The sequence below is a fragment of the Clupea harengus genome, chromosome 7 (assembly GCF_900700415.2).
Source record: "Clupea harengus chromosome 7, Ch_v2.0.2, whole genome shotgun sequence".
Taxonomy (NCBI): domain Eukaryota; kingdom Metazoa; phylum Chordata; class Actinopteri; order Clupeiformes; family Clupeidae; genus Clupea; species Clupea harengus.
The window spans coordinates 22,559,966-22,586,226 of record NC_045158.1 but is presented as its reverse complement, the minus strand read 5'-3'; the positions used below and the strand labels follow the sequence as shown (position 1 = coordinate 22,586,226).

At 49.3% G+C, this 26,261-nt stretch overlaps 2 protein-coding genes across 2 annotated transcripts in view; one reads left to right on the top strand and one right to left on the bottom strand.

Annotated features, from left to right (window-relative positions):
• rad9b (RAD9 checkpoint clamp component B) overlaps positions 1-1,905 on the top strand; it is a 13,554-nt gene extending 11,649 nt beyond the window's left edge. Inside the window, exon 10 of the mRNA XM_042708116.1 lies at positions 1,542-1,905. Coding sequence (XP_042564050.1) covers positions 1,542-1,905 — 364 coding nt within the window. The remainder of the gene's footprint in view (positions 1-1,541) is intronic.
• Positions 1,906-6,349: 4,444 nt separating this feature from the next.
• On the bottom strand, positions 6,350-24,625 carry pptc7a (protein phosphatase targeting COQ7 a). The gene is made up of 6 exons (XM_012817799.3): positions 24,032-24,625; positions 19,353-19,532; positions 15,938-16,136; positions 7,807-7,930; positions 7,460-7,589; positions 6,350-7,075 (listed from the first exon to the last, which is right to left on the bottom strand). The coding sequence occupies exons 1-6, from the start codon at positions 24,231-24,233 to the stop codon at positions 7,017-7,019; spliced, it is 894 nt and encodes a 297-aa protein (XP_012673253.1). The 5' UTR covers positions 24,234-24,625; the 3' UTR covers positions 6,350-7,016.
• Between the last annotated feature and the right edge of the window lie 1,636 nt (positions 24,626-26,261).

Genomic DNA, 26,261 nt, shown 5'->3' with positions numbered 1-26,261 from the left:
GCAGCAGAATGCATGGCAGATTAGCCATGAACAGTGGGCAGTGCTGTGGAAACTTCTCTCATCTCTCTCTGTGTCAGAAAGTCGGACACTAACCCTCTTAGCCTCTAACTCTAAACATTTTAACACTTACTCTATAACTCTAACTTTGACCCTCTAACTCTAACCCTAACCTTCCCTCTTGGCTTCACAGAGAGGGAGCTCTGTGTGTGCGGGGGGGTGTGTGTATGTGTATGCGTGAGTGTGTGTGTGTGTGTGTGTGTGTGTGTGTGTGTGTGTGTGTGTGTGTGTGTGTGTGTGTGTGTGTGTGTGTGTGTGTGTGTGTGTGTGTGTGTGTGTGTGCGCGTGCACGTGTGTGTAAATCCCTGTCTCTCTGCCTACTCTACACCCTCTGTGCCTTCTGCTTCCCCAACCTGCAGCTTAATCCACTCAACCTGGATATGATCCACTTCCACTACTACCTCTCTCTCTCTCTCTCTCTCTCTCTCTCTCTCTCTCTATCTCTCTAATTCTCTCTGTCTCTCTCTCCCTCTGTTTCTCTCACTCTCTGTTTGTCTCTATCATGCTCTTTCTGTTTGTCTCTATTTCCATTCATAAACCCCGCCCCCCCCTATCTGGTGTGTGTCACTTTACCGAATATTGTATGTGTGTGTGAGAGAGAGAGAGAGAGAGGGAGGAGCGAGAGGCAAAAACAAGTTATAAAATCTAAATCTCAGTGACACGAAATGGGAATTAGTGTGGAAGAGCTCCTAATGGTGTTCACCGGTGAGGAGTCTGTGAATCCCACGCTGCCCAGCTAACCTTTCAGTGATGGGGGTCTGTGCCAGCCACGTGCAGAGGGCAGGGATCACCTGGCACGCGGCACACACACACACACACACACACACACACACACACACACACAAGGACTAACACGCACATACACATGCTCACATCCATACTCACTCACACACACTCACTCTGACATTGCACGTGCACACACAGTCTGGCCATGCCCGCACACACACACACACACACACACACACACACACACACACACACACACTGTCTTAGAGTGGGCCCCTTTTGTTCAGAGAGGGCCATACATTCATCTCCAGTCACGCTCCCTCACTCACTCTCTCTTTCTTTCTTAATCCCTTTCTTCTCCTACTTCCTTTCTTTCCCTTTCTCCTCATTTCCGAGCTCTAGCCTCCCTCCCACACACACACACACACACACACACACACGTGCTTGAGGAACACGCACACATCTCGCACACAATAAGACCATACACATCTCACACACAGAATCATATTGAGGTTTCTGAGCAGCTTAAAGAGGCCTAAGTCCCTCTGTCCTCAGTTTAACTCAGAGGGCTTTTGCAGATTAATTGAAACACACACACACACACACACACACACACACACACACACACACACACACACACACACACACACACACACACACACACACACACCACTGCAGAGGGACCTGACAGTGGAAGCCTGTTTCCAGGAATCCTGGGGCAAGAGTGTGTCCCCTAACTGACCTCGTCTCACACTCAGGTGTGGGGGGGCCCCCTCTGCCCCGGCCTCTGCCTCTCCTGCGGCACACGATGGGCCCCACGAGAGTCCAGTCCTGGCTGAGGACCGCGTGTTGTCCAGCCAGGCCAGTCCCGTGTTCAGCGCCGCATTCCACCTGAGGAAGCTTCTGGACCTGCAGAACCCATCCCCGCCCTGGGAGGAGGCCGTACCCACACACAACACGGATGCTGAGGCCGCCGCCGCCGCCGCCACGGCAACCACCCCGTCCAACAATCAAACTACAGCCATCGAAGACATGGAGGCAGAGTCCATTTGTGCTACGACCAAGATGGCCGCCAACACTATTCCAGCTACCCCTCTTGCTGCCAAGGTGATGAGACCATAGACCAGTGATAGATAGACCATAGACCAGTGATAGATAGACCATAGACCAGTGATAGATAGACCACAGACCAGTGATAGATAGACCACAGACCAGTGATAGATAGACCACAGACCAGTGATAGATAGACCACAGACCAGTGATAGATAGACCATAGGTCAGTGATTTATGTCTTAGTGTAACCGTACCGCTGTGGCCCTGGGCTGTACTGCTTTTGTAACATGCAGTACTGCATTGGCCTGGCTTAGTGGAATGCTGTCTGTCATGCAGTGAGAGCAGAAATTTGAACTGTAGCTTAGTTTTAGTTGATGTGGTTTTCTTTTAGTTGATGTGAGAGAAGATCGCTTTATTGCCCTACTATACTGCCCCAACGCAGTTCACCCACACAGAGTCCTGAATGTGGTTCAGTCCTGGGCTGAATGACCACTAATGAGCGAAACCAGTAGAGAACTGCACATACACACACACACACACACACACACACACACACACACACACACACACACACACACACACACACACACACACCCTCCAACATTGATGGATCATGGGTGTAGTCTCTCACTGATGTTACCCACTTAATCACTGTGTCATGAACACAGGATCCTGTTAGTGTTTTGGTAATGAGGGTGATGACAATCTCTGTGTTTGTGTGTGTGTGTGTGTGTGTGCGCGCGCGTATGTGTGTGTGTGTGTGTGTGTGTGTGTGTGTGTGTGTGTGTGTGTGTGTGTGTGTTTGGCTGCAGATCCACTCGCTCCTGTTCGGTGCCCTGTGTGTGAGGACCCCAGTCGCCAGTCCGTCAGCTTTACCCAGCCTGGCATGTGCCAGTGACACTGAGGACGACGGCATAGAAGACAAGCAATGCACACGCACAACAGAGGAGTAACTCACACACACACACACACACACACACACACACACACACACACACACACACACACCCACACACGGGACACACCAGTCCGTCAGCTTTACCCAGCCTGGCATGTGCCAGTGACACTGAGGACGACGGCATAAAAGACAAGCAATGCACACACACAACAGAGGAGTAACTCACACACACACACACACACACACACACACACACAAACACACACACACCCCTCATAAAGCACTCTGGGTTCGTGTTTTTAGTACCCAACTCAGATACAGCTTTTATAACTGTTGAATAGATGTGTTAACTCCTGAACACGTGTGTTAAGTTATTCCCTTTTTGCATGTCACTGTCAGTATATCTCTGCAGTGCCTCTTCACTACTTCTCTGAACTTGTGGGACGAGTGTGTTTATTCCAGTGTATTCACACACACTTCACAAGAGGCCCTGGAGCTGTCAGTACATTTTCAGGAGTTGTATAAGAACTCCTTTTGTGTGTGTGTGTGTGTGTGCACATATTTTCATGAACAGCTGTTGTATATGTTTTGTTCACTGAGAAACTGAGGAATGTGCACTTAAACATACACACATTCACACACACCCATACCTAAACACACACAGCAGACAGTCTGTCATCTCTCCGCCAGTGTGAGTCATCTCTGTTTCAAAACAAGACAGGGTGTGTGTTTGCAGGAATGGACCACCCTACTGGTCCCTGCACGTGTGTGTGTGTGTGTGTGTGCCGCCCAATTCCATTCTCCCATTTGCGATCCAATGGGAGAGCTGTGGGTGGAGTCGGTTCAAGGAAGGTATTTGGCAGCAATCATTCACACTTACACTCAAACACACACCTTACCGCAAACACATGTACACGCCACAGCGCAATATACACAAAAAACCACAAGCGTTATGCTCACACACACACTTACAGATTGTTTTCAAGACGCGGCACAAGTGTTTAATAAATACTAAGATCTTTATTTAAATATACAGCAAGAAAAACATATGTACAGAAATTGCATTGACGAATCTCACACATACCCTTTCTCATATAGACACACTCGCACAATTTAGTTTTTTTTTTTTTTTTAAGAAAAGATGAGGCCTGAAGTGGCTGGGCTGCAGAGCCCAAACCTACCCCCGCCACAAGACTCGTTTTTGAGACTAGTCTAGTCTGTGCACGAGACTGCGTCTGCATGCCTCACCAGGCCAGGCTGAGTACGATGCATGGCACACTGTTACAGTTCAACTGGGAATGCATGCAATCTGACCTCTATGTGTCGGACTTCAGTGTTAAAGAGTGAAGCTATTCTATTTGAAAGCCCGGAGTCTTGACTGATCTCTGATCAGTCTACACTACCACAGCTGACTGGTTTCTGGGAGAAACTCTTGTTGTCATAACCCACTGTGGCAGGAGAGTGATCGTACAGGTCGCTCACTGGGTTCAGATAAGGGACTGATTACTGGATTCTCAGCAGAGGATCAGGCAGGCGCTGTGTGTGTGATTAACATGTACAGATTGTACGTAATTTGGTCTCGCAGAACTAGCCATCGGTGTCAGCTGTTTTTGGCTTCTGGAAGCATGTGAAATAAAAAGCAGATGTCGAAGATGTTAAAATATGTTCACCAAGTATAAACAGTTGTTTTAAAAGAGGCTTGATTGATTTATGACTCTGGCGTAGAGTGGTGTCTTAATTAGGTGTGCGGTTGGAAAGGGCCAGTCAATGCGGTCGTTTCTGGCGCCGCGGTTCTTGTGCGTGTTTCTGTATCGGGAATCGCAAGTGTGGCCACACCCGTTTCACAACACACACTAATGACTAATCACAGGCCTGTGCAGTAACAGAGACGCAACGCCATGCTCTCTACCCAGAATGCATCAGCAAGTATACAGGAAGTACAGTAAGTGCACCTCAGGGTTCCGTATCAGGGCATTCTAATGCAGGTGGAGGGGAAGGGTTACTGATTAAGATTAGAATATATCAGGGTGTCTCAGAGTTGATTGCTTGAGGAGCGGGACTTGCGTCCTGTCACGTGTGGCCTACTAAAATGACCACCCTTCTGACAGCATGATGATAATTATTCAACAACGCTCTCGTCCGCTGCATCAGTCAAGGCACAACTGAGCCCTCGTCTAAAATCACAGAACTCTCCTGGGAGGAACAGCAGTCATTCAAGTTAACCCCCCCGCCGCCCCAACCCAGGGACCTGAGGAGACCCTGCCCAAGTAAGCCCCAGTATTCTTGTCTGCTTGATCCAGTTAAGACACATGGGTAAGAAAATCACCTTGTCAGATCCCCGTCACCAACTCGTGTCGTTCAAGGTTTTGGGTGGCTGAGATTAATGCCAGTGTGTAGGTAGAGATCCATTAGAAGGCACATTAACTTTCTGAGTGCAGAGTACTGTGTGTGTGTGTGTGCGCGTGTGCATGTGGAAACTGACTGGGTAGTAAATAGGGGAGCAGTTATACTTTACTTTTGGTAAGGAGATACTTTTGGACGTTCTTATTGGCTAAGAGGAGACGAGACTGATCAGTTTGAGTCGACAGCAGTATAGGACTTGGGGGGGGGGGGGGGGGGGGGGTCGCTGTAAACAGATACAGAGTATCTGTGATTGAATTACCCAGGATGTAGCAAAAATAAAACTTTATTAAGTTATCTGAGCCATCATTACAGATTTACACGGTAAGCATTCACAGATGCTAGCATGTCTTTGTGCGTTAACTGTGTACTCTCTGTGTACTCTCTCTCTCTCTCTCTGCTTCTTTTGCGAGAGAGAGTCACAGCACTACCAACTCAAGCACACACACGCACACAGTACACACACACACACCACCCCCCCCCCCCCTTCGAAGCATATGAGCCATCTCCCACACAGTGCTGGATGACAGGATGGAGGGATCACCCCGCCCCGCCTGCCAAGACAAACACGTGGAACTCCACTCTTCTGACACCATAAATATTTTCTTACCAAAAGAACAAAAACAAGAGAGTGTAAAATCCCATTCCTTTCCCAATGAAAGAGCAGTATTACCTGGCCCTGGAACCTGCATGTCAGATTTCATAAACAACACTAGCAGGACTTTAAAAACTCTCCATCAATATAAAACAAAAACAAAAAAATCACATACAACCCATTTTCCAAAGAAACACACACGCTCACTCACTCACTCCCAATTTTACATGTCATTCTCTCATCCTGTCCTCAGATATCAGACACCACGGCATGTGATGGGCATCGCTGCTGTTGCCGTCGCAAGGCTTTTCCCTGGCATCAGCCAGTCCATGTGAAACGCATTACGGGACTGCCAGACGGGAGCGGATTTGGGGCTGCTTTCAGCAGCTCTTCAGTGACTTGTGGGCCGTTGTCAGGTCTTCCTCCTCTTCCTCGCCCAGACCACCGTGGACAAGCAGGACAGACATAAGTGGATGCTGCCCACGCTTAGTCCCAATCAACTCCTTTGGCAGCGATGTGTGTGTGTGTGTGTGTGTGTGTGTGTGTCCCAATCAGCTCCTCTGGCAGCCTCCACTCCCTCAGGCGCCACAGAGATCACGATGTGTGTGTGTGTGTGTGTGTGTGTTTTTTCAAACGCAAGAGGGTAAGCGAGCCAAGGCATTGCCGTTTTGTTTTGTCATATCTGAGGATATCTCCCTTTCAGCCCTCCACATTCTGTGTCCTCTGTTCCTTCATGCATAGATGCGTATCAACATGGCCGTCTCCATGGCGACTCCTCCCTCCAGACTGGGCTTCTCTTCTGGCTCCTCCTTCATTTGTTAAAAACCAAAACAGAACTCAAACTCGGGTGGGTCTATGGGCCGACCTCCGCCATCCTCACACTCTCAACCCCCGACCAACCTACAGACCCGCCTCTCTCTGCATATCTCAGAGGTGAGACGAGATTCACGAGACTGCAGGTGGGACCAGCTTCAGCTTTGGCAAGGGTTGGGATGGGGCCACAGGGATGACAGGGTGATGGCGGAGTGGTGCGGTGAGGTAAGGTGGAGTGGGGTGGGGTGGGGTGGGATGTGAACTGAGGAAAAAAAAAAAAAAAAAAAAGAGATGGAGGGTGTGCCGAAAAACGATAGCATTACCAAACAATGCGTGACTGAACGAGCCGACGACCAACAGTAGTCCCAGATCCTGCCTGCAGGAAACCAGTCGAATGGCCACAAGCTGGTCCAGCGTGGAGCCAGAGCCCAGAGGAAGCGGAGGGTTAGTGCGGTTAGCGCCGCCTGACCACCGCTAGTCTGTGTACTCCGCCACAATGGACAGCAACACCGTGATGTCATCTGGCTTCCCTCCTGTCGGAAAAACACACACACACACATATATAAAACAGAGGGTCGGAGTGAGAGACAATGCTAGGAAAGACTGCCATGCTCAGGGGGGCATCGACTTCATTCACGCCCGTCATTGTTCGACGGCCACTTTACGAGCCAGGCTAAATAAACCGCTCTGAGATCCGCGGCTATCAGCAGACAAACAGAGGAATCATCAAGCGCCTCCACCTCGTGGCTGCTGTCTGTTCCACTGCGACTGTCACTGTCACGACATGCTCACAGACCCGGCCTTGTGACGGTCATTAACCCACACCACAGAGTGAGTCACTAGTAGCAGTGGTTTTTCCCCTTCACAAATTCCCTACGAAATGCCAACAAAAAGACTGATTGTGTTGATGTTATTACCTCGGACATTCAGTCCGTTGTCACAGGCAAACTGTGCAAAGGGAGACATGTAGTTTGGGTCATAAGCCAGAACGTGGGCCTGCTCAGCAATGCTTTTCGCTGTCTGCTGGATGCTCTCGTAGTTGGTGTTCTGCAAGGACACACAAAACACAAAAGGACGTTACTACATGTCAGTCAGACAAAATAAAGGCAATTAGACTAAATTCAGCCCTGTGCTTTATAGTCGAACAATCATAACAAAAACACTCAGTACACTTAGAAGAGTATATGACGATGCAACACTCCACACAGTACAGAAGTGAGTTTGGCGCGCACACACACAGACAAACACACACACACACACACACCTTGAGCTTCTTGAGTTCCTGCAGGATCATGTAGTCTGGCATGTTGTCAAAGAGGCCGTCTGTGGCCGTGAGGATGATGTCACCCAGCTGGACGTCGAAGGACGAGCTGTCTGCAGCCTCAGGACTGTGGAGAAGACACAGAGCAGACAGGCAACAACATTAGCACTGAATTAGCACCGCGTTTGCTGGTCTTCACGCAGCATCTTTGAGACTGTAGCCCAGACTGAACAGCGTTAGCACTGAATTAGCACCGCGTTTGCTGGTCTTCACGCAGCATCTTTGAGACTGTAGCCCAGACTGAACAGCGTTAGCACCGTGCCGTCTTTGGTGAGACTTTGGCTTTGAGAGGGCAGTACCAGTACCGTCATTAGTGGGATGAAAGATGCTTGATGGTAGGGCTGAACGATTTGGGGAAATAATCTAATTGCGATTTTCCCCCCCAATATTGCGATTGCGATTTAATATGCGATTTTTTTTATTTTATCCTAATTTTTTTCCCAACAAATTGTAATGAATGATTTAAATATGACCAACACAATATTAGATACATTTAGTGTAAAATATTATTTCCCACAATTAAATTTTTTATTTAACTGCTCATTACAGAATCAAGAACAACAAATCGGTGGTTTTGCCATTGTGCATTTAAGTAATTTAAACAAAGTCATTGTAAGAATAAACACAAGGCATGCACTTTTTAAACACTGTGTGCAAAATTTACCATCTTAAGAAAAAAAAAAATTATATATATTTTTTTTTTTTTTTTTTTAGATCACGTTTTTAAATCGCGGACGTTGCGGTTAGAAAATCGCGTTCTATCATATCGCGATTAAATCGCAAATGCAATTAATCGTTCAGCCCTACTTGATGGCTTACCAGTTAGCCTTGTAATATTTGCTGACAACTCAAGAGGCACACAGCTGAAATGTGTCAACACATTTTCAGTCATAAATGTTGTGGACGGAATGAGGAATAACGCCCCGGAGAAAATCTCTCTCTCTCCCTCCCTCCCTCTTACAGACTCTCAGACAGACACACACAAACACACACATTTCAGACGGCTGCTTCTAGCACCGATCTCAAACACTTTGTCACACACACCAGTCAGGAGAGCAGCACTCTTCCGTCGTTCCGCTACTGGACCGGTCTGCCCGGACTAGCGGTAATCAGAGCCGTGTATATCCGCGTCTAAAAGGATCTGATGTCCTCCCCACCCTCACACCCCCGCCTCCAGCGCATTGAAACCAGGTTGCGAGCGCATTAAATCTCCATGGCAACTCCTGTCTGTGGGCTGCCTCTTACCTCCTGCCAGGGCCCTAGCGGGAGGTCTGCCCCAGTTAGGACCTTATGAAACTGGGCTTAATCTCTGCTCCAGCCCCTTCCTCCCTGCACTACAGGTGTGTGTGTGTGTGGGTGACAGAAATCCTGACTTCAGCCTCCATGTGGCCTAGCTCTTCTCCTCGCTGTGACCGGTGCGGTTTCATCAGTGGTGCACCTTGTGTGAACCTGCAAGTTTTGAGATGAAACGCATAAAGGAGCCCATCACCAGAGACAGCAGATTTGTGTTCGCCTAACAGCGAGTCTCCTTTAGTGCCTAAGCCCGTTCACTTACGTCTGCTTATTCTCCAGCATCCTCTCAGCCTTGCTGATGAACACACAGACCTGACTGGGACACGGTTGAACAGATCCTTCTGTCACTACTTCAGTGGTTTACCAACATAACCTACAATTATTGTTCTGTCCCCCGCTGCCGTTTTACTACCCCCGCAAGCGCACTACGCTCCGTCAACCCAGGTCTGAGGTTTCAGATGACAGACGGGCGGAGGAATGTTCCTGTTCCTGTTCCTGTTTGTGTTTGTGGAGCTATGTGTACAGGAACGCTGTGCCGTGACAGCAGGAGGTGAAGAGCGTGCGGAGACGCAGGGTGACAGCAGGAGGTGAAGAGAGCGCGGAGACGCAGGGTGCTGGTGACAGCAGGAGGTGAAGACGCAGGGTGCTGGTGTGCATCAGCTCAGCTCCAGGCGGAACAATCGAGTAAACACACAGCGCTAGGAATGAGGTTCTGCTGCACTGTTCAATTTAATCACGGTGCAGTCACAGCCGACTGCTCAGAGCGCCTGTGTGCAGCAGGCCTACATCGTGTTTACAGAGCGCCTGGCGAGCGCAGTGTTTATGCGTGCAGATAACTATAGGAACATTGTGCAGTCTGAAGAATGACTGGCAACCAAGTCAAACAAATACAAAACCAGCTAAGCTGCTAAAGGCATTCCATCAGCCGCATTACTTCTTAGACATGTCCATGACTCCGCAATCACAATAAACTCAAAGACGGGCAGGAACAACCAGCAGTCCTCTCACACAGTAACACACTCCTGCAGGGATTCCACAGAGCGTTTGCCTCGTGTGTGTGTGTGTGTGTGTGTGTGTGTGTGTGTGTGTGTGTGTGTGTGTGTGTGGGTCCGTCTCAGGTTTACACCAGTGTAAAGAGAGCCCCCCCCCCCTAAAACCCAATACTCCGATTAATGGAAGCAGCCCGGGTTCCCGGCGAGGTTAAGCAGCTCCTGTGAGCAGCGGCTCCTGCCTGCTCTGTGACACAGGCCCCCCAGAGAGAGGGCGGCCGCGGTGAAGAGTCAGGCCCCTGAGAGGAAGGAGCGGCTCGGTGTCGCCGGGTCGTGCCAGGAGCTGGTTAGTGTCGGGTTGAGTTCCTGGAAGGCTGCTGGGCCAGCCAGGACTTTAGGGGGTAGAACGTTCCCATGTCACATGCGGCCCAAGCTTCCAGGGCGCGCCCTCGGGCTCCGAGTTGAAAGGAAAGGAGAGACGACAGGCTTGCTGCACTGAGGCCCTGAGTGGGCGGAAAACACCGCGGGACGGACTGGGGGAGTGTGTGTGTCTGCAGACTAGTCAGACTCACACAAGTGAGACGGACTGGGGAGTGTGTGTGTCTGCACACCAGTCAGACTCACACAAGTGTAACACACAAAACACAAATCATACAAATATAAAAAACACAATTGAATGTGCTGCAACACAACAGAGTCTGGGATAATGGAGTCTGAGAAAGTGTGGTGTGGTGTGGTGCGGTTTGGTCTAGTGTAGGGCCTGTGTTGGTCAGTAGTGGTGTGGTGTGGTGCGGTGCGGTTTGGTCTAGTGTAGGGCCTGTGTTGGTCAGTAGTGGTGTGGTGTGGTGCAGTTTGGTCTAGTGTAGGGCCTGTGTTGGTCAGTAGTGGTGTGGTGCGGTGTGGTGTGGTGCGGTTTGGTCTAGTGTAGGACCTGTGTTGGTCAGTAGTGGTGTGGTGCGGTTTGGTCTAGTGTAGGGCCTGTGTTGGTCAGTAGTGGTGTGGTGCGGTGTGGTGCGGTGTGGTGCGGTGCGGTTTGGTCTAGTGTAGGACCTGTGTTGGTCAGTAGTGGTGTGGAGCGGTGTGGTGCGGTACAGTGCGGTTTGGTCTAGTGTAGGGCCTGTGTTGGTCAGTAGTGGTGTGGAGCGGTGTGGTGCGGTACAGTACAGTTTGGTCTAGTGTAGGGCCTGTTTTGGTCAGTAGTGGTGTGGTGCGGTGTGGTGTGGTGCGGTTTGGTCTAGTGTAGGACCTGTGTTGGTCAGTAGTGGTGTGGTGCGGTGTGGTGTGGTGCGGTTTGGTCTAGTGTAGGGCCTGTGTTGGTCAGTAGTGGTGTGGTGCGGTGTGGTGTGGTGCGGTTTGGTCTAGTGTAGGACCTGTGTTGGTCAGTAGTGGTGTGGAGCGGTGTGGTGTGGTGCGGTGCGGTTTGGTCTAGTGTAGGGCCTGTGTTGGTCAGTAGTGGTGTGGTGCGGTGTGGTGTGGTGCGGTTTGGTCTAGTGTAGGACCTGTGTTGGTCAGTAGTGGTGTGGTGCGGTACAGTACGGTTTGGTCTAGTGTAGGACCTGTGTTGGTCAGTAGTTGTGTGGTGCGGTGTGGTGTGGTGTGGTGTGGTGTGGTGCGGTACAGTGCGGTTTGGTCTAGTGTAGGGCCTGTGTTGGTCAGTAGTGGTGTGGTGCGGTGTGGTGCGGTGTGGTGTGGTGTGGTGCGGTACAGTACGGTTTGGTCTAGTGTAGGACCTGTGTTGGTCAGTAGTTGTGTGGTGCGGTGTGGTGTGGTGTGGTGTGGTGTGGTGCGGTACAGTGCGGTTTGGTCTAGTGTAGGGCCTGTGTTGGTCAGTAGTGGTGTGGTGTGGTGTGGTGCGGTACAGTGCGGTTTGGTCTAGTGTAGGACCTGTGTTGGTCAGTAGTGGTGTGGTGCGGTGTGGTGCGGTACAGTACGGTTTGGTCTAGTGTAGGGCCTGTGTTGGTCAGTAGTGGTGTGGTGCGGTGCGGTGCGGTACAGTACGGTTTGGTCTAGTGTAGGACCTGTGTTGGTCAGTAGTGGTGTGGTGCGGTGCGGTTTGGTCTAGTGTAGGGCCTGTGTTGGTCAGTAGTGGTGTGGTGTGGTGTGGTGCGGTGTGGTGTGGTGCGGTTTGGTCTAGTGTAGGGCCTGTGTTGGTCAGTAGTGGTGTGGTGTGGTGTGGTGTGGTGCGGTGTGGTGTGGTGCGGTTTGGTCTAGTGTAGGGCCTGTGTTCTCTTCTAGTCATTCATGAGCCGCTGCTTCAACAGTGCCCCAGCGGTGGTGGTGGTGGTGGTGGTGGTGGTGACGCACTCTCCCTCACCTTTGCACCGACCGGCTCAGACTTTCATTTCAACATCAGCGGGTTCACAGCCAAGCCTCTGCAGGCCCTCACACCACCACAAGCACCAGGCCAGCACACATGAGAGGGCTCACAATAATCACTCTCCAGATTCCATATACGCACGCACGCACACGCAACTAGGATTGGCTGACAAGGCAAAGGCCCCCTGGTCCGCCCAATGTGGGATTAAACTTTGTACACTCACAGAGAACAGCAAACTTTCAGACTCTTCTGCTGCTATCTAATCTCTCTCACACACACGCACACACTCTCCGAGAGCAACTGGCACGCATCAGCAACGAGGAACGGCGGCACATGGCCATAGCTGCCCCCTTCTCGCCTGTGACATCAGAATCGCACGCCAAAAGAGTTCTAATTCTGATCAGGCATTCTTGGCGGAAAGCCGAGACGGAGGCGCATGACTGGGAAACAACCTCCTCCAGTGCACATTTCACTCAGAGGTCACAGAGGACACGCGTTCACATTACCACTTGCCCTCGCCTCGCCTCGTTCTGAAACCGCTTCAACCTGGCCTGCTTCGACACGAGGAGGCAGTGAAGCCTGAAAACAGCCTGAGTTAGGGCCCTGAGAGCTTCAGCCTGAGTTAAGGCCCTAACCTCATGAAGGGCCTTCTTCACACGGATCTTCAACAGATCTCTGGAGCTGTGTGAAGTCCCCTCCTGCTTCAAACGCTCCACCATCATCCCGGTTCCCAAGAAATCCTCAATCACTGGGCTGAATGACTACAGGCCCGTCGCCCTGACGTCTGTGGTCATGAAATCTTTTGAGAGACTGGTATTGACCCATCTGAAGGGCATCACAGGCCCCCTGCTGGACCCTCTGCAGTTTGCCTACAGAGCAAACAGGTCAGTGGATGATGCAGTCAACATGGGGCTGCACTACATCCTGCAACACCTCGACTCCCCAGGGACCTATGCAAGGATGCTGTTCGTGGACTTCAGCTCGGCGTTCAACACCATCATTCCAGAAGTCCTCCTCACCAAACTCACCCAGCTCACTGTGCCTGCCTCCACCTGTCAGTGGATCACAAACTTCCTGATTGACAGGAAGCAGCAGGTGAGGCTGGGTGAAACAACATCCAGCACCCGGTCAGTCAGCACTGGTGCACCTCAGGGATGCGTGCTCTCCCCACTGCTCTTCTCCCTCTACACAAACGACTGCACCTCAGGAGACCCATCTGTTAAACTCCTAAAATTTGCAGACGACACACATGATGAGTCTGCATATAGGCGGGAAGTTGAACAGCTGGTCCTGTGGTGCGGTCGCAACAACCTAGAGCTGAACACGCTTAAAACCGTGGAGATGACAGTGGATTTCAGGAGGAGCCCCCCAGCACTGCCCCCCCTCATCATACACAACAGTACTGTGTTGGCTTCAGGTTTCTGGGATCCACAATCTCCCGGAATCTGAAGTGGGAACCCAACATCAACACCATCATCAAGAAGGCCCAGCAGAGGATGTACTTCCTGCGCCAGCTTAGGAAGTACAACCTGCCTCAGGATCTGCTGAGCATGTTCTACACCGCAGTCATAGAGTCTGTTCTGTGCACTTCAATCACTGTCTGGTTTGGATCGGCCACCAAACTGGACAAGAACAGACTCCAACGGTCAGTCAGGTCTGCAGAAAAGATCATTGGTGCCAACCTGCCCACCATCCAGGACCTGTACACCTCCAGAGTCAAGAAACGGGCAGGAAAAATCACTGCAGACCCCTCACACCCCGGACACAAATTATTCAAACTCCTCCCCTCTGGTAGACGCTACAGATCACTGTTCGCCAAAACCTCCAGACACAAAAACAGTTTCTTCCCCCTCGCCGTCTCAATACTGAACAACTAACCCACTGTAGCATATATATTTATATTTATATATTTATCCCTGCACTTCTCGCACTCTCCACTTCTTCTTTGCACTACTGTTGCGCACCATTTCACAGCTACTGTATATAGCCATTCCGCCTTGTACATACTTTTTTAAACTCCTTAGTCCATTGCACTGTTGCACTGTTTGTTTGTTTGTATTGTATTGTATTGTATTGTATTGTGTTGTATATTTTGTGTAAGCACACTGAGAGTCACTTTACCAAGTCAAATTCCTTGTTTGTGCAAACTTACTTGGCCAATAAAACCTGATTCTGATAGAGCTTCAGCCTGAGTTAAGGCCCTAACCTCATGAAGGGCCTTTAGAGCTTCAGCTTCAGCCTGAGTTAAGGCCCTAACCTCATGAAGGGCCCTGAGAGCTTCAGCCTGAGTTAAGGCCCTAACCTCATGAAGGGCCTTTAGAGCTTCAGCCTGAGTTAAGGCCCTAACCTCATGAAGGGCCCTGAGAGCTTCAGCCTGAGTTAAGGCCCTAACCTCATGAAGGCCTTTAGAGCTTCAGCCTGAGTTAAGGCCCTAACCTCATGAAGGCCTTTAGAGCTTCAGCCTGAGTTAAGGCCCTAACCTCATGAAGGGCCTTTAGAGCTTCAGCCTGAGTTAAGGCCCTAACCTCATGAAGGCCTTTAGAGCTTCAGCCTGAGTTAAGGCCCTGACCTCATGAAGGGCCTTCAGAGCATCAGCCTGAGTTAAGGCCCTAACCTCATGAAGGGCCTTTAGAGCATCAGCCTGAGTTAAGGCCCTAACCTCATGAAGGGCCTTTAGAGCTTCAGCCTGAGTTAAGGCCCTAACCTCATGAAGGGCCTTTAGAGCTTCAGCCTGAGTTAAGGCCCTAACCTCATGAAGGGCCCTGAGAGCTTCAGCCTGAGTTAAGGCCCTGACCTCATGAAGGCCTTTAGAGCTTCAGCCTGAGTTAAGGCCCTAACCTCATGAAGGGCCTTTAGAGCTTCAGCCTGAGTTAAGGCCCTAACCTCATGAAGGGCCTTTAGAGCTTCAGCCTGAGTTAAGGCCCTAACCTCATGAAGGGCCTTTAGAGCATCAGCCTGAGTTAAGGCCCTAACCTCATGAAGGGCCTTTAGAGCTTCAGCCTGAGTTAAGGCCCTAACCTCATGAAGGGCCTTTAGAGCTTCAGCCTGAGTTAAGGCCCTAACCTCATGAAGGGCCTTTAGAGCTTCAGCCTGAGTTAAGGCCCGGACCTCATGAAGGGCCTGTTGAGGTGTGATGAACACCGTGTCACACAGATCTACACCAGGACAGGGTCAGAGAGTGCATAGACGGACCTGCACAGATGGACAGAGGGGAGATTACAGGGCAGCAGAGTTTCATGCAAACCCTCGAATATTATTAAATATATAGAGAGCTTTGAGAAGTCGTGACACGCACACGCGCACGCACGCACGCTATAACTCAGCGATATAATACCACCACTGACCCCATTTCCCTCATACTGGACACGGAGCACACTGAGCAAAACCCTCCACTTTCACAAAGGGAGGCTAATCCCGCTGTTCTGCTTTCTTCTGTGTGTGTGTGTGTGTGTGCATGTGTGTGACAGTGACTGACCTGTCACTGAGCACGGAGCCCTCTGCCTCGGGCGGTGCGATGGACAGCTGGAAGGGCGTGTTGAAGTAGTGCTGCTGCTCGTCCGAGCGGTGCACCACCTCGCCCCCGCGCACCACCAGGAAACCGGAGTCGCCCAGGTTGGCCGTGTGCAGCCGGTGGCTGTGCCGGTCCAGCACCACGATACACGCCGTGCTGCTGCCTACAGGGGGGGGGACGGGACAATTAGTGTTTTTTTAAAACATAACAGATGCTAGCGGCATCTTCACAGAGGTCCAGTCCTAACTCTAATAAAAAAAGAACTACACGAGTAGCCATACATATAAGGGTGAACTAAAACAGACCATGATGAGAGGCATCTACAGGCAGTAGTTATGAAACCGTGCGCTGGTTTATTAAAAACATCCTTCAAAGCAGGCTGCCCTTTTCCAATGGAGGACAAGTACAGTTCCATAACAAGTGCTTTAGTGCCAGAATGACGCAGAGAGAAAGGGAGGGAGAGAAAGAGAGAGGTGTCAGAATCACATGGGCGGGAGAGAAAGTCAGACAGGACAGAAACACTGGAGACAGACAGATAGAGGGGATCGACACACACACACACACACACACACACTGAAAAACGCTGAGAGAGAGAGAGAGCAGGACAGACAGGTCGAGGTCAACATGGAGGGAAAGAGGTAGAGAAATGGGGAGAGGGAAAGAGGTAGAGAAACGGGGGGAGAGGGAAAGAAGTAGAGAAACAGGGGGAGAGGGAGAAAGAGAGAATGTGGATGTGTGTGTGAGAGCAAGGATTCCAGAGAGAAAGGAATCAGGAGCAGCAAGTTCAGACACAACACACTTCACAACAGATCCCACAACACACACTTCACAGCAGATCCCACAGTCTCACCACAAGCGTCAGCACAAAGACCCCCATAGAGTGCCAACATGTGGCATGGCACAGACAGTGGTACTGTGATACCAACACTGGTAGTGGGCAACTCAATACAACACATGTTCCATCACATCCACACTGCAGGTCCATGTCCATGCATCAACCACACACCTGTGCAGGTGCATATAAGCTACCGGTATGTACCCAAACAGGTTAGATCACTGGCACTCGGTTTTACATGAGGTCTGTGCAAACATGGACGCATCCGTCACGTTTTACATGAGGTCTGTGCGACATGGACGCATCCGTCACGTTTTACATGAGGTCTGTGCAAACATGGACGCATCCGTCACGTTTTACATGAGGTCTGTGCAACATGGACACATCCGTCACGTTTTACATGAGGTCTGTGCAACATGGACACATCCGTCACGTTTTACATGAGGTCTGTGCAACATGGACGCATCCGTCACGTTTTACATGAGGTCCGTGCGACATGGACACATCCGTCACGTTTTACATGAGGTCTGTGCAAACATGGACGCATCCGTCACGTTTTACATGAGGTCTGTGCAACATGGACGCATCCGTCACGGCATAAACATCGGAATGGAATTTCCCAGATTAACCTCGTTCTTATCACAACCAAAACAGCCGAGTCCTCCTCCAGCGTCTCCGACTGATAGCAGTCAAGGCCAGGCCAGGCAATGCTCTCAGCCACAGTGATTCCCATCATGCTCGCTGATCGGGTGAAGGGAACACAACGAGGTTTTTTTCCCCCCTTTCTACTCTTCTCTTCTCTCCTCTTGGATTACTCCTGCTGCTGGTGAGTCATCGCTCCCCGCCCTCTCTCTCTTTATTCTTTCTCCTCTCTTCATCCCCCCCCCCCCATCTCTTTCTCCCTGCTCTAGAGGTCACAACTCACACTTTGTTCCGTTCCTCTCCTCTCCTCACACTTACAGCCTGGGATCCAATCCCTGGGCAAATCCCCTCAACCCATCCCAGTCAGCCACTTCCCATAACAACAACACACCACAACCACACACACACAGACACACACACACACCCTGGAACAGCTCCACATGGAAATTTACAGGCCCTGGCATGGGAGCTGAGAGCGGCACAGAGTGAATTCTTTTCCAGGCATGTGTTTGTGTGTGTGTGTGTGTGTGTGTGTGTGTGTGTGTGTGTGTGTGTGTGTGTGAGAGAGACTCCACATGTTCCTGCACGCGATGGCTGCCGAACTAATGGGAGGGTCGAGGGTGCGTGCGGCTGCTTGGCGGATCCTCGCCCGAGTTTTAAACTCAAGCCAGTCTGCGGGGAGGTGACTGCAATGGTGACTCAGTGCGGTTGCTGGAGAATGCTTGCTTGCTTGTGTGTGTGTGTGTGTGTGTGTGTGTGTGTGTGTGTGTGTGTGTGTGAAGCCTCTCTTTCACCTTCCCTCTCTTTGTTCCTCCCTTTATCTCCGCTGTTGTCTAGTGTGGTAAATCCAGTACACTGCAGTCCTACATCAGCTGCTCCCCTCACACGCCTCTCTGCTTCTCTACCATCTCCTCTTCATCAGTCTCTTCCTCTCCTCCCTTTCTCCACCTCCTCTTCTCCTTCATCAGTCTCTTCCTCCCCCCTTTCTCCATCTCCTGTTCTCCTTCATCACTCTCTTCCTCCCCCTTTCTCCATCTCCTGTTCTCCTTCATCACTCTCTTCCTCCCCCCTTTCTCCATCTCCTGTTCTCCTTCATCACTCTCTTCCTCCCCCCTTTCTCCATCTCCTGCATCAGTCTCTTCTTCCCCCTTCCACTTGCATCCACCTCCCTCTTCCTTTCTCTCCATCTCTCCCTCTCTCCCTCTCTCCTATCCTCCTCTTTCATCTCCCTCCCTCACTCCCATCCTCTTCTTTCCTCTCTCCATTTCCCAATCCTCCTCTCCAGTGTAGTGGCCCCTAAGCACTGGATGGTCAGTGTGTGTGTGTGTGTGTGTGTGTGTGTGTGTGTGTGTGTGTGTGTGTGGCCTGGCTGAGACCGTGGCCTCATGCGAGGGGCACTTGGCTGGCTGTGATCCGCACTGAGAGAGGAGATGCATTTAGTGCTTTAGCTCCGTGTTTGCCTCCTCCTGCGCTAAAATCTTCTGGCCGTAAAACACACTACAGTGTGCTTGTGTGCAGACTGCTGACTGAGCAGGTTGGAAAGCTTATCAGCATTTTTTTGTTCCTCGAGAGCTTAAAAAGCAAAGTTCACTGCTCCGCCATGCCAACATGCAAACAGAGTACTGCAGGATCAGAGGAGTGCACACACACACACACACACACACAGACAAACACAGAGACACACACAGACAAACACACAGAGACAGACAGACACACACAAACACACACAGACAGACAGACAGACAGACAGACAGACAGACAGACACACACACACACACACACACACAGACAGACAGACAGACAGAAACACACACAGACAGACACAGACACACACACACACACACACAGACAGACAGACAGACAGAGACAGACACACACACACACACACACACACACACTGACCGAGGAGAGGAGCTTTGTTCTGCAGGAGCTCGTAGTAGCCGGTGGTGAGGATGCCCACGGGGCTGCTGGGCATGAAGCGGCCCTCCTTCACCAGGCGCTCACACGTCCTCATCAGGGTGCCCGAGAACTGAGAGGGGTCCACGCCGTAGTCACGCCACCCGCCAACACCATCTGCCACACCTGCAGGGGGGAAAAAGACACACACACACACACACAGAGATGAGCCATCAGTACAGGTAAGATCCACACAATCACATGTACTGATAAAAGGCCTACATTCATACCCTATGCGCACACACCTAATGCCGGTTACACACTCACACACACACACGGCTCAGAGAGAGAAGTTCCTGCTTACATAAGATACACTTGGGGAAATATTCTGTGGGTTACTAGTGTGTGTGTGTGTGTAAGTCTGTTGTTTCATGAGTAGTAAGTATGACTGGGGGGTGGTTTACAAAACACTAGTTGTCAGACCCTCCCCCACAGTGTCTCATTCTGAACTCTGCGTCCTGTACATCTGCTGCATGGGAGATATGGACACACTTTGTGTGTGTGTGTGTGTGTGTGTGTGTGTGTGTGTACTCGAGATGCTGACATCACTCCCTGTGATTTCAGCACCGTCTTGCAGCTGTACTGTTCACTTGGGAGGGAACAATGAGTGCTCTGAACTTACAGACGCACACACACACACACAAACAAAAACAAACTAACAAACAGGAAATCAGACAGGGCGAGACAACCAACGGCAGTCAGGCTCAGGCGCTGACAGCACAAGTGGCTAACCAGAGACTCAGAGAGAGACAGGGCCCACACAGATGCTGCTTCTTCCTGTTTCTCAGAGACCTAGCCACAATGGCGTCACAACAAGTTCACCGCCTGACTCCGTTTTAATTTCAACTTCAAAAAGCTTTACTGGCATGCCCATTTCCAGGAGTCATGTTGCCAAAGCATTAACACAGTGGGTAACAACTCGAGTTATGGACTGAAGTATTGACTCCAACTCTACAGAAACCTCCAGCTGGAAAGTCATAAAACAGATGGGTCCTTCCAGCTAGACATGGACAAAACACATTCAACATCCTTTTTGAAAAGGGAGAGTCATCCCTTTCGCTACTGTAAAGGGACAACACAATCATCTCGGCCCAGTTGTCTCTCCCCTTCTGGTGCATGTCTGCGTCAGTGTGCACCTAAGTAAGGGACAGGCTCTTTTCCACAACACACACATCTCACACTCTTTACAACGGGACATCTCACACATCTCACCCTCTTTACAACGGAACAACACAAACAACTCCCTCTCCTGAGAAAGGGACAACCCAGGACATCTACGTCCTGCCACAGAGGCATGAAGTGGACGGGTCTTATGGAAAGGGTTGTGTCAGACTTCTCACACGTCTCACTACTTCGACAACCGCGTCCATCACATCTTGCCACCAGGGTGAGGGGGAAAACAAAACCATCGCTGATAATCTGTGGTATGCTGTGTGTGTGTGTGTGTGTGTGTGTGTGTGTGTGTGTGTGTGTGTGTGTGTGTGTGTGTGTGTGTGTGAGTTTGTGAGTATGAGTGTGTGAGTGTATGTGTGTGTGAGTGTATGTGAGTATATGTGAGTATATGTGTGTGTGAGTGTATGTGTGTGTGAGGGGGAAAACAAAGCCATCGCTCTCTTCTGCTGTGAGAGGAAAACAGATCTGTCTGACTGGCTGGTCAGGTAACTCACGGCCCTATTAAAGAGAACACACACTCACCTCAGGACCATTAGGGCCAACTAAAGCCTCAGTACCATTAGGGCCTACTAAAGCCTCAGTACCATTAGGGCCTACTAAAGCCTCAGTACCATTAGGGCCTACTAAAGCCTCAGTACCATTAGGGCCTACTAAAGCCAACAGTACCACATGTCACTGGTGCTGAGGGGAGGAGAGACACACAACAACACTATTCCTCCCCCCACTGCAAAGAGAAAAGGCCACCTCGCTCTCACTGATGAAAGCCTCAGGGCCAGGGCCGCCCTTGCTGTGCTGCTAAAAGAGTGTGTTTGCCTTGAAAGGCAATCCCTCTCGGTTGTTCCCACAACACAAAGTAGGCTTTCTGTGCCTGACCATACAAGGAGGGCTTCCCCTCTCCAGCCTGGAGCAGTCACGGCCTCAGGACCCACACTGGACAGTGTGGAGTCTCTACCGCGCACACACACACACACACACACGTTAGAGCGTCCTCACACACACACACACACACACACACACACACACACACGGCAAGTAAGCTGCTCTTTATACACCTGCACACACTACCTCACTGACACACAGCAAGTGAGCTGCTCTTCACCTCAACACAACGAGTCGACTTCAGCAGGGCAAGCACCTCGTGCAGCCAATATTAATATTCAGATACTCTTTTAAGGATGAAGACTCGTACTAGACCTCTTGTGCAGCCAATATTTAGATTCAGATATTCTTTTAAGGATGAAGACTTGTACTTTTCAGAGAGCACTTCCCTTCCTAAACTGGCACTTCGACTAGCGCTTAACTTGCACTTACAGCGGTTACATTCCTGCACTTCTTTTTCTTTTGTATTTCGTTTTTCTTATTTCCTATGTAAAGTAGTATTTATTGTTACACCAGGGTTCGAATGCTCGTAGCTTGACTGTTCTCTCCCTTGTACGTCGCTTTGGACAAAAGCGTCTGCTAAATGACTAAATGTAAATGTACTAGACTTGGGGGCAATAGAATCAGAATCAGGAACGGGTTTACTGCCAAGACGGTTTCCACACACAGTAGTGCATTATGTAGTTACCCTTGTCAAACAACAGAAATGCTTCATGATAATGGAGCTGCTCTGAGGGTGGGGAAAGGCAGCGTTACACAATCTGCCGGTGTGGTGTGAGTCTTGTTTGTGTCTTACAGGACTTTGCACTTGTTGATTTTTTTTTCTGACCCAGATGTTGAAATTATGAGAGGATACACAATATGGGGCAACATCTTTTAGCAAATATGACATACAGCACAATTAAGAAAAAATGAGGAATTCAACTATAGAGCCCTATATTGCTCCCCCAAGAATAAGAGGCTGGTGTTGTAAATGTGGAATAATCTCTTCTTAAACAGGCTTGTGATAAGAAGAGGAGAGACGTGGGCCAACTAGATCAGGGCAGACTTTTACAATGTGTGATCTCTGACCTTGTTTCCGAGATTGACCTTTAACTTGGTGTGTCCCTTCTCTGCTCCGGCACCAGCAGTGCCCTGATATATAATCTAATCATCCACTTACTGGTATTTCAGATGCCCCTTGCAGTCTGACAACAGCACATGTTAAATTTATGATATAGTCGGTTTAATTTCTTACTTCAAAAACTGCTGACATGCTGGGGGGTTTATCTGGGGCCACTTGATAGGTGCACCAAGTGTGGAACAAACATCCCCATCTCTCAAAAGCACACACACACACACACACACACACACACTTGAATATTACTAGTCACAGAGCCGGTGATGGCCATAAATTTGAACATTCTTTGACTCTCTCCTCTCAGCACTTTTAAATCTACATGCAAGTGAACAAACATGTACAACTAGTTCTAACCATTACAAAGGAACAGTATACAAAGAGAAAACTAGCTAGTCGCTTATAAAACGTGAGGCGTAATTTAACAACACTCTTTTTCAGAATGTCACATGGCCGAGCCGGTTGGATAAGAAAAAAAGAGTACGCCCCCTCTAACAAAACGTCACGATTGTTTTGATGCCAGCTGGTTGAGATTACATATCGTGTGTGCTTTTCCCAGAACAGAATGAAATCCAACCATTTTATTAATCCGTCCTAACCTCTAACATCACATCTCCGTAATTATATCAGAGGAAACACGGTGGTCCTGAGCATAACAGTCGAGCTCATATGCTGAACGCTAGCCTGCAAGGCTAAATCGTGAGCCGCTGCGCACCACAATAGTTTTTAGCCATGAGTGTGTTGGCGTGCCTTGGTATCTAGTATGAACTTGACCTCAAATGTGCCCGTTCGATGCAAACCAAGCCTTCATTCAAGTAGTTTTGTTTTCAACTTGATCACAGACCGGACTTGCCACACTGGTGTGGTTAGCTAATACAGTTAACTTCACGCATTTACGTTATATCGTCACCAGTATTATCTAACTAACGTTAGCTAAGGGGAACATTATCCTAGCGTAACGTTAGCTTCTTAAACAGTAACCTATTCCCACACTTAGCCTCTCACATCACCTAAATCAGGTGGTAGCTGCAAGAAAATATCTTCATCAGACATAAAACTACCTTGTGCTTAGCTCGCTAAGGACACTTCAATTGGCCTGTAGGAAAAGAGGGTTTTCGGAGTTGACAGAAAAAAATCATCTTCAGAAAATGTTTCCATCAACTTTGTCCCTCAAAGAAGTGACAATTGTATTGAACTGGGGGTATATACTGCTCTGAGGCTACTGCTTCCAAGAGGCTAAACGTTGACGTTGATTCTAACCCCTATAGCTAGCATGCTAGCAGGAACATGACCCGACTTCAGTTATCTAACACCGGCCAGTTAGCTAACATTACATTACATCTGGTAAAGTTAACTGTTAACTGATGTTACCTCATACTTAGCTACTGCATTAGTGCATACCGGGATAACAAGGAAAAACAAACCTTACGTGAGATAGCTGGCCAGTACAACTTACCTAATACATCGGCAGATTTGTGTCGGGCAATGAAGCAGGCGTCATCACCATAGCACATCCCTTTCTTCAGAATCCCCTTGCGAAAATCCTTCCCAAATCCAAAACTTGCCGTGACAAGGCTGTAATCGCGGCTATCTGTTTGGGAAAGACCGCCGATGACAGCCCTGGCAACCAGTCTACCGTAAGAGATTACGGACAACATCACCCGGGGACCTCCTGCTCTCACTAACCTGCCGATGGGCTGGCTAGGGAGCTCCGCAGCGTCGCTAGCACCTCACGGTCGATGTCAGCTAGCGTGCTATGAGCTAGTTAATGTTGCAGAGACACTCAAAACATCCGAATCCTGCGAGGTTCACACAGATGAAGCTCTCTTCACTGAAATCCCAGAGCAATGGAGAGATGCAATTACACCTGTCTACGAGTATTCAGTTGCTTCCACTGGCTGTGCCAACAAACCGGACAGAGCAGGGACCATCGTTCAACTCCATGGTGATCACTACGGTTGTCTGCTGCCGCTAGCGATCATAGACAGTATCTACTAGTCTTGTGACTGTTTGACGTCACGACGCATTACGCAATTCTAATTCGGCTGCCCTTTCATGGGCACCAGTTCAAGTTCAGGGCCTGTATTCACAAAGCATTTGATCTTAACACTAAAATTACTCCTAAGTCGTAATAAAAGTTTCAAACGTAAAGTTTTCTCGTAAATCCCACTCACAAAGCTTCGGAGACCAATTTTTGCTAAGGAAAAGCGAGAACTCCTAAACTGACTCAGTTGCTATCGCTGACCTCGAGTCTCATGCACGAGACTTTTGCTTGCTTGCTTACTTGCTTGCAATTACCTCGTTGACAGGTTTGTGCCGGTGATAAGGCACGCGTTGCATAACTTACCGCAAAGAACAATACATGACATAAGCCACAAATTAAACGATACTGGAATACGCTATACCACAGACCGAGTATCTTCGCACAGTTTTCAAAATGTATCATGTAGCATGGTGACATGTTTGTGTGGAGACAAGAGTTTATTTGTACAATAAAATGTTACATTTAATTCCATTTTGGCCCTGAGTGAGTTATTTCGGTTGGTTGATGAAGTAGCCTGTTGCATCCCTTAATAGCTATACTTTTTTCCCTCGCGATTGAGATGGAATTATTTCAGTGGTTAAACATTTAAACACCAAAAGTCCTCTCGACTATTTCTTAGTTCTTACAGACAGATGCTACTTTTAGAGCGGCGAGACTCTGAATACTGCTAATAAATTACTACTACTACTTTTAGCCTTGTGAATACACCCCCAGATGTAGTCTAACACTTATACATTTTATATCTGTCTGTGGTCAAAAGACACGTTTGATGATATTTGCAAGGTTGTGAAGGCTTGTGAAAGAATATTTAAGAGGGACGAGGAAGGGACACATAACCTACCCACATTGCTCTGTAATTGGCATAAATAAATGTGGCATTATGGCAGTCCAGGTTATTGCGCTTTGAGAGTTTTAAGATTACACTGTATTCTAGCACCCCTAGGTGGTTAAAGTATGTATCGCAGGGGTCCGGTCAAATATAGTCTAAACATAACACTGTAGTTGATGAGGTAAAATTAGAGAAACAGCGATGCAATTTTCATGAAACACGTCAATTATTTATTTATGTATTTACCGTCTCATGCACGAGCTTGCTTGCAGTGACCTCGGTGCGTTTGGCTGATGAGTGACAGGTCTGTGCCGGCCAGCAGGCACGCACTTTATATTAGCCTACATCAAAGAACGATAAATAAATAAATAAATATCTGCTTTGCGGACGCGCACACGGGCAGCTGCGGACACTTTCTCGAGTTCCCTTGGATCTGCGCATGCGTAGCAGCCTATGTGTGTTCAGAGATGCAGTCTTCAAGCTTGAGTATAACTCAATGTGGTTCGTTATAAACATTGAAATTGAACATGATAGTGGTGGTTACTTATTGGAATTAAATTCAGCCATTGGGGCCGTATCTAATAAGCTCCATGCCAAAACATTAACCTTCTGAAAAGCCACAATTTCCTCTTGGTCATGCAGAATCTGATCTATGAATAGGCAACATCAAACGTAAATTCTTTAGAATTTCACTGGCCTGAAGGCTGATCCTAGCAGAGCCTACATCTATGCAAGTTGCCTACGCCCTTGAGAGCAGTTATACTTGTGTACTGGTGTGTTTTCGTACAAAAACCTCCACAGACGGCCTTGTTT

Coding starts and splice junctions, on each gene's coding strand:
- pptc7a (XM_012817799.3), bottom strand. CDS start 24,233: ATGTTGTCCGTAATCTCTTACGGTAGACTGGTTGCCAGGGCTGTCATC. Junction 7,590..7,806: donor AGGAACTCAAGAAGCTCAAG/GTGTGTGTGTGT, acceptor GTGTCCTTGCAG/AACACCAACTACGAGAGCAT. Junction 7,076..7,459: donor CAACGGACTGAATGTCCGAG/GTAATAACATCA, acceptor TTTTTCCGACAG/GAGGGAAGCCAGATGACATC.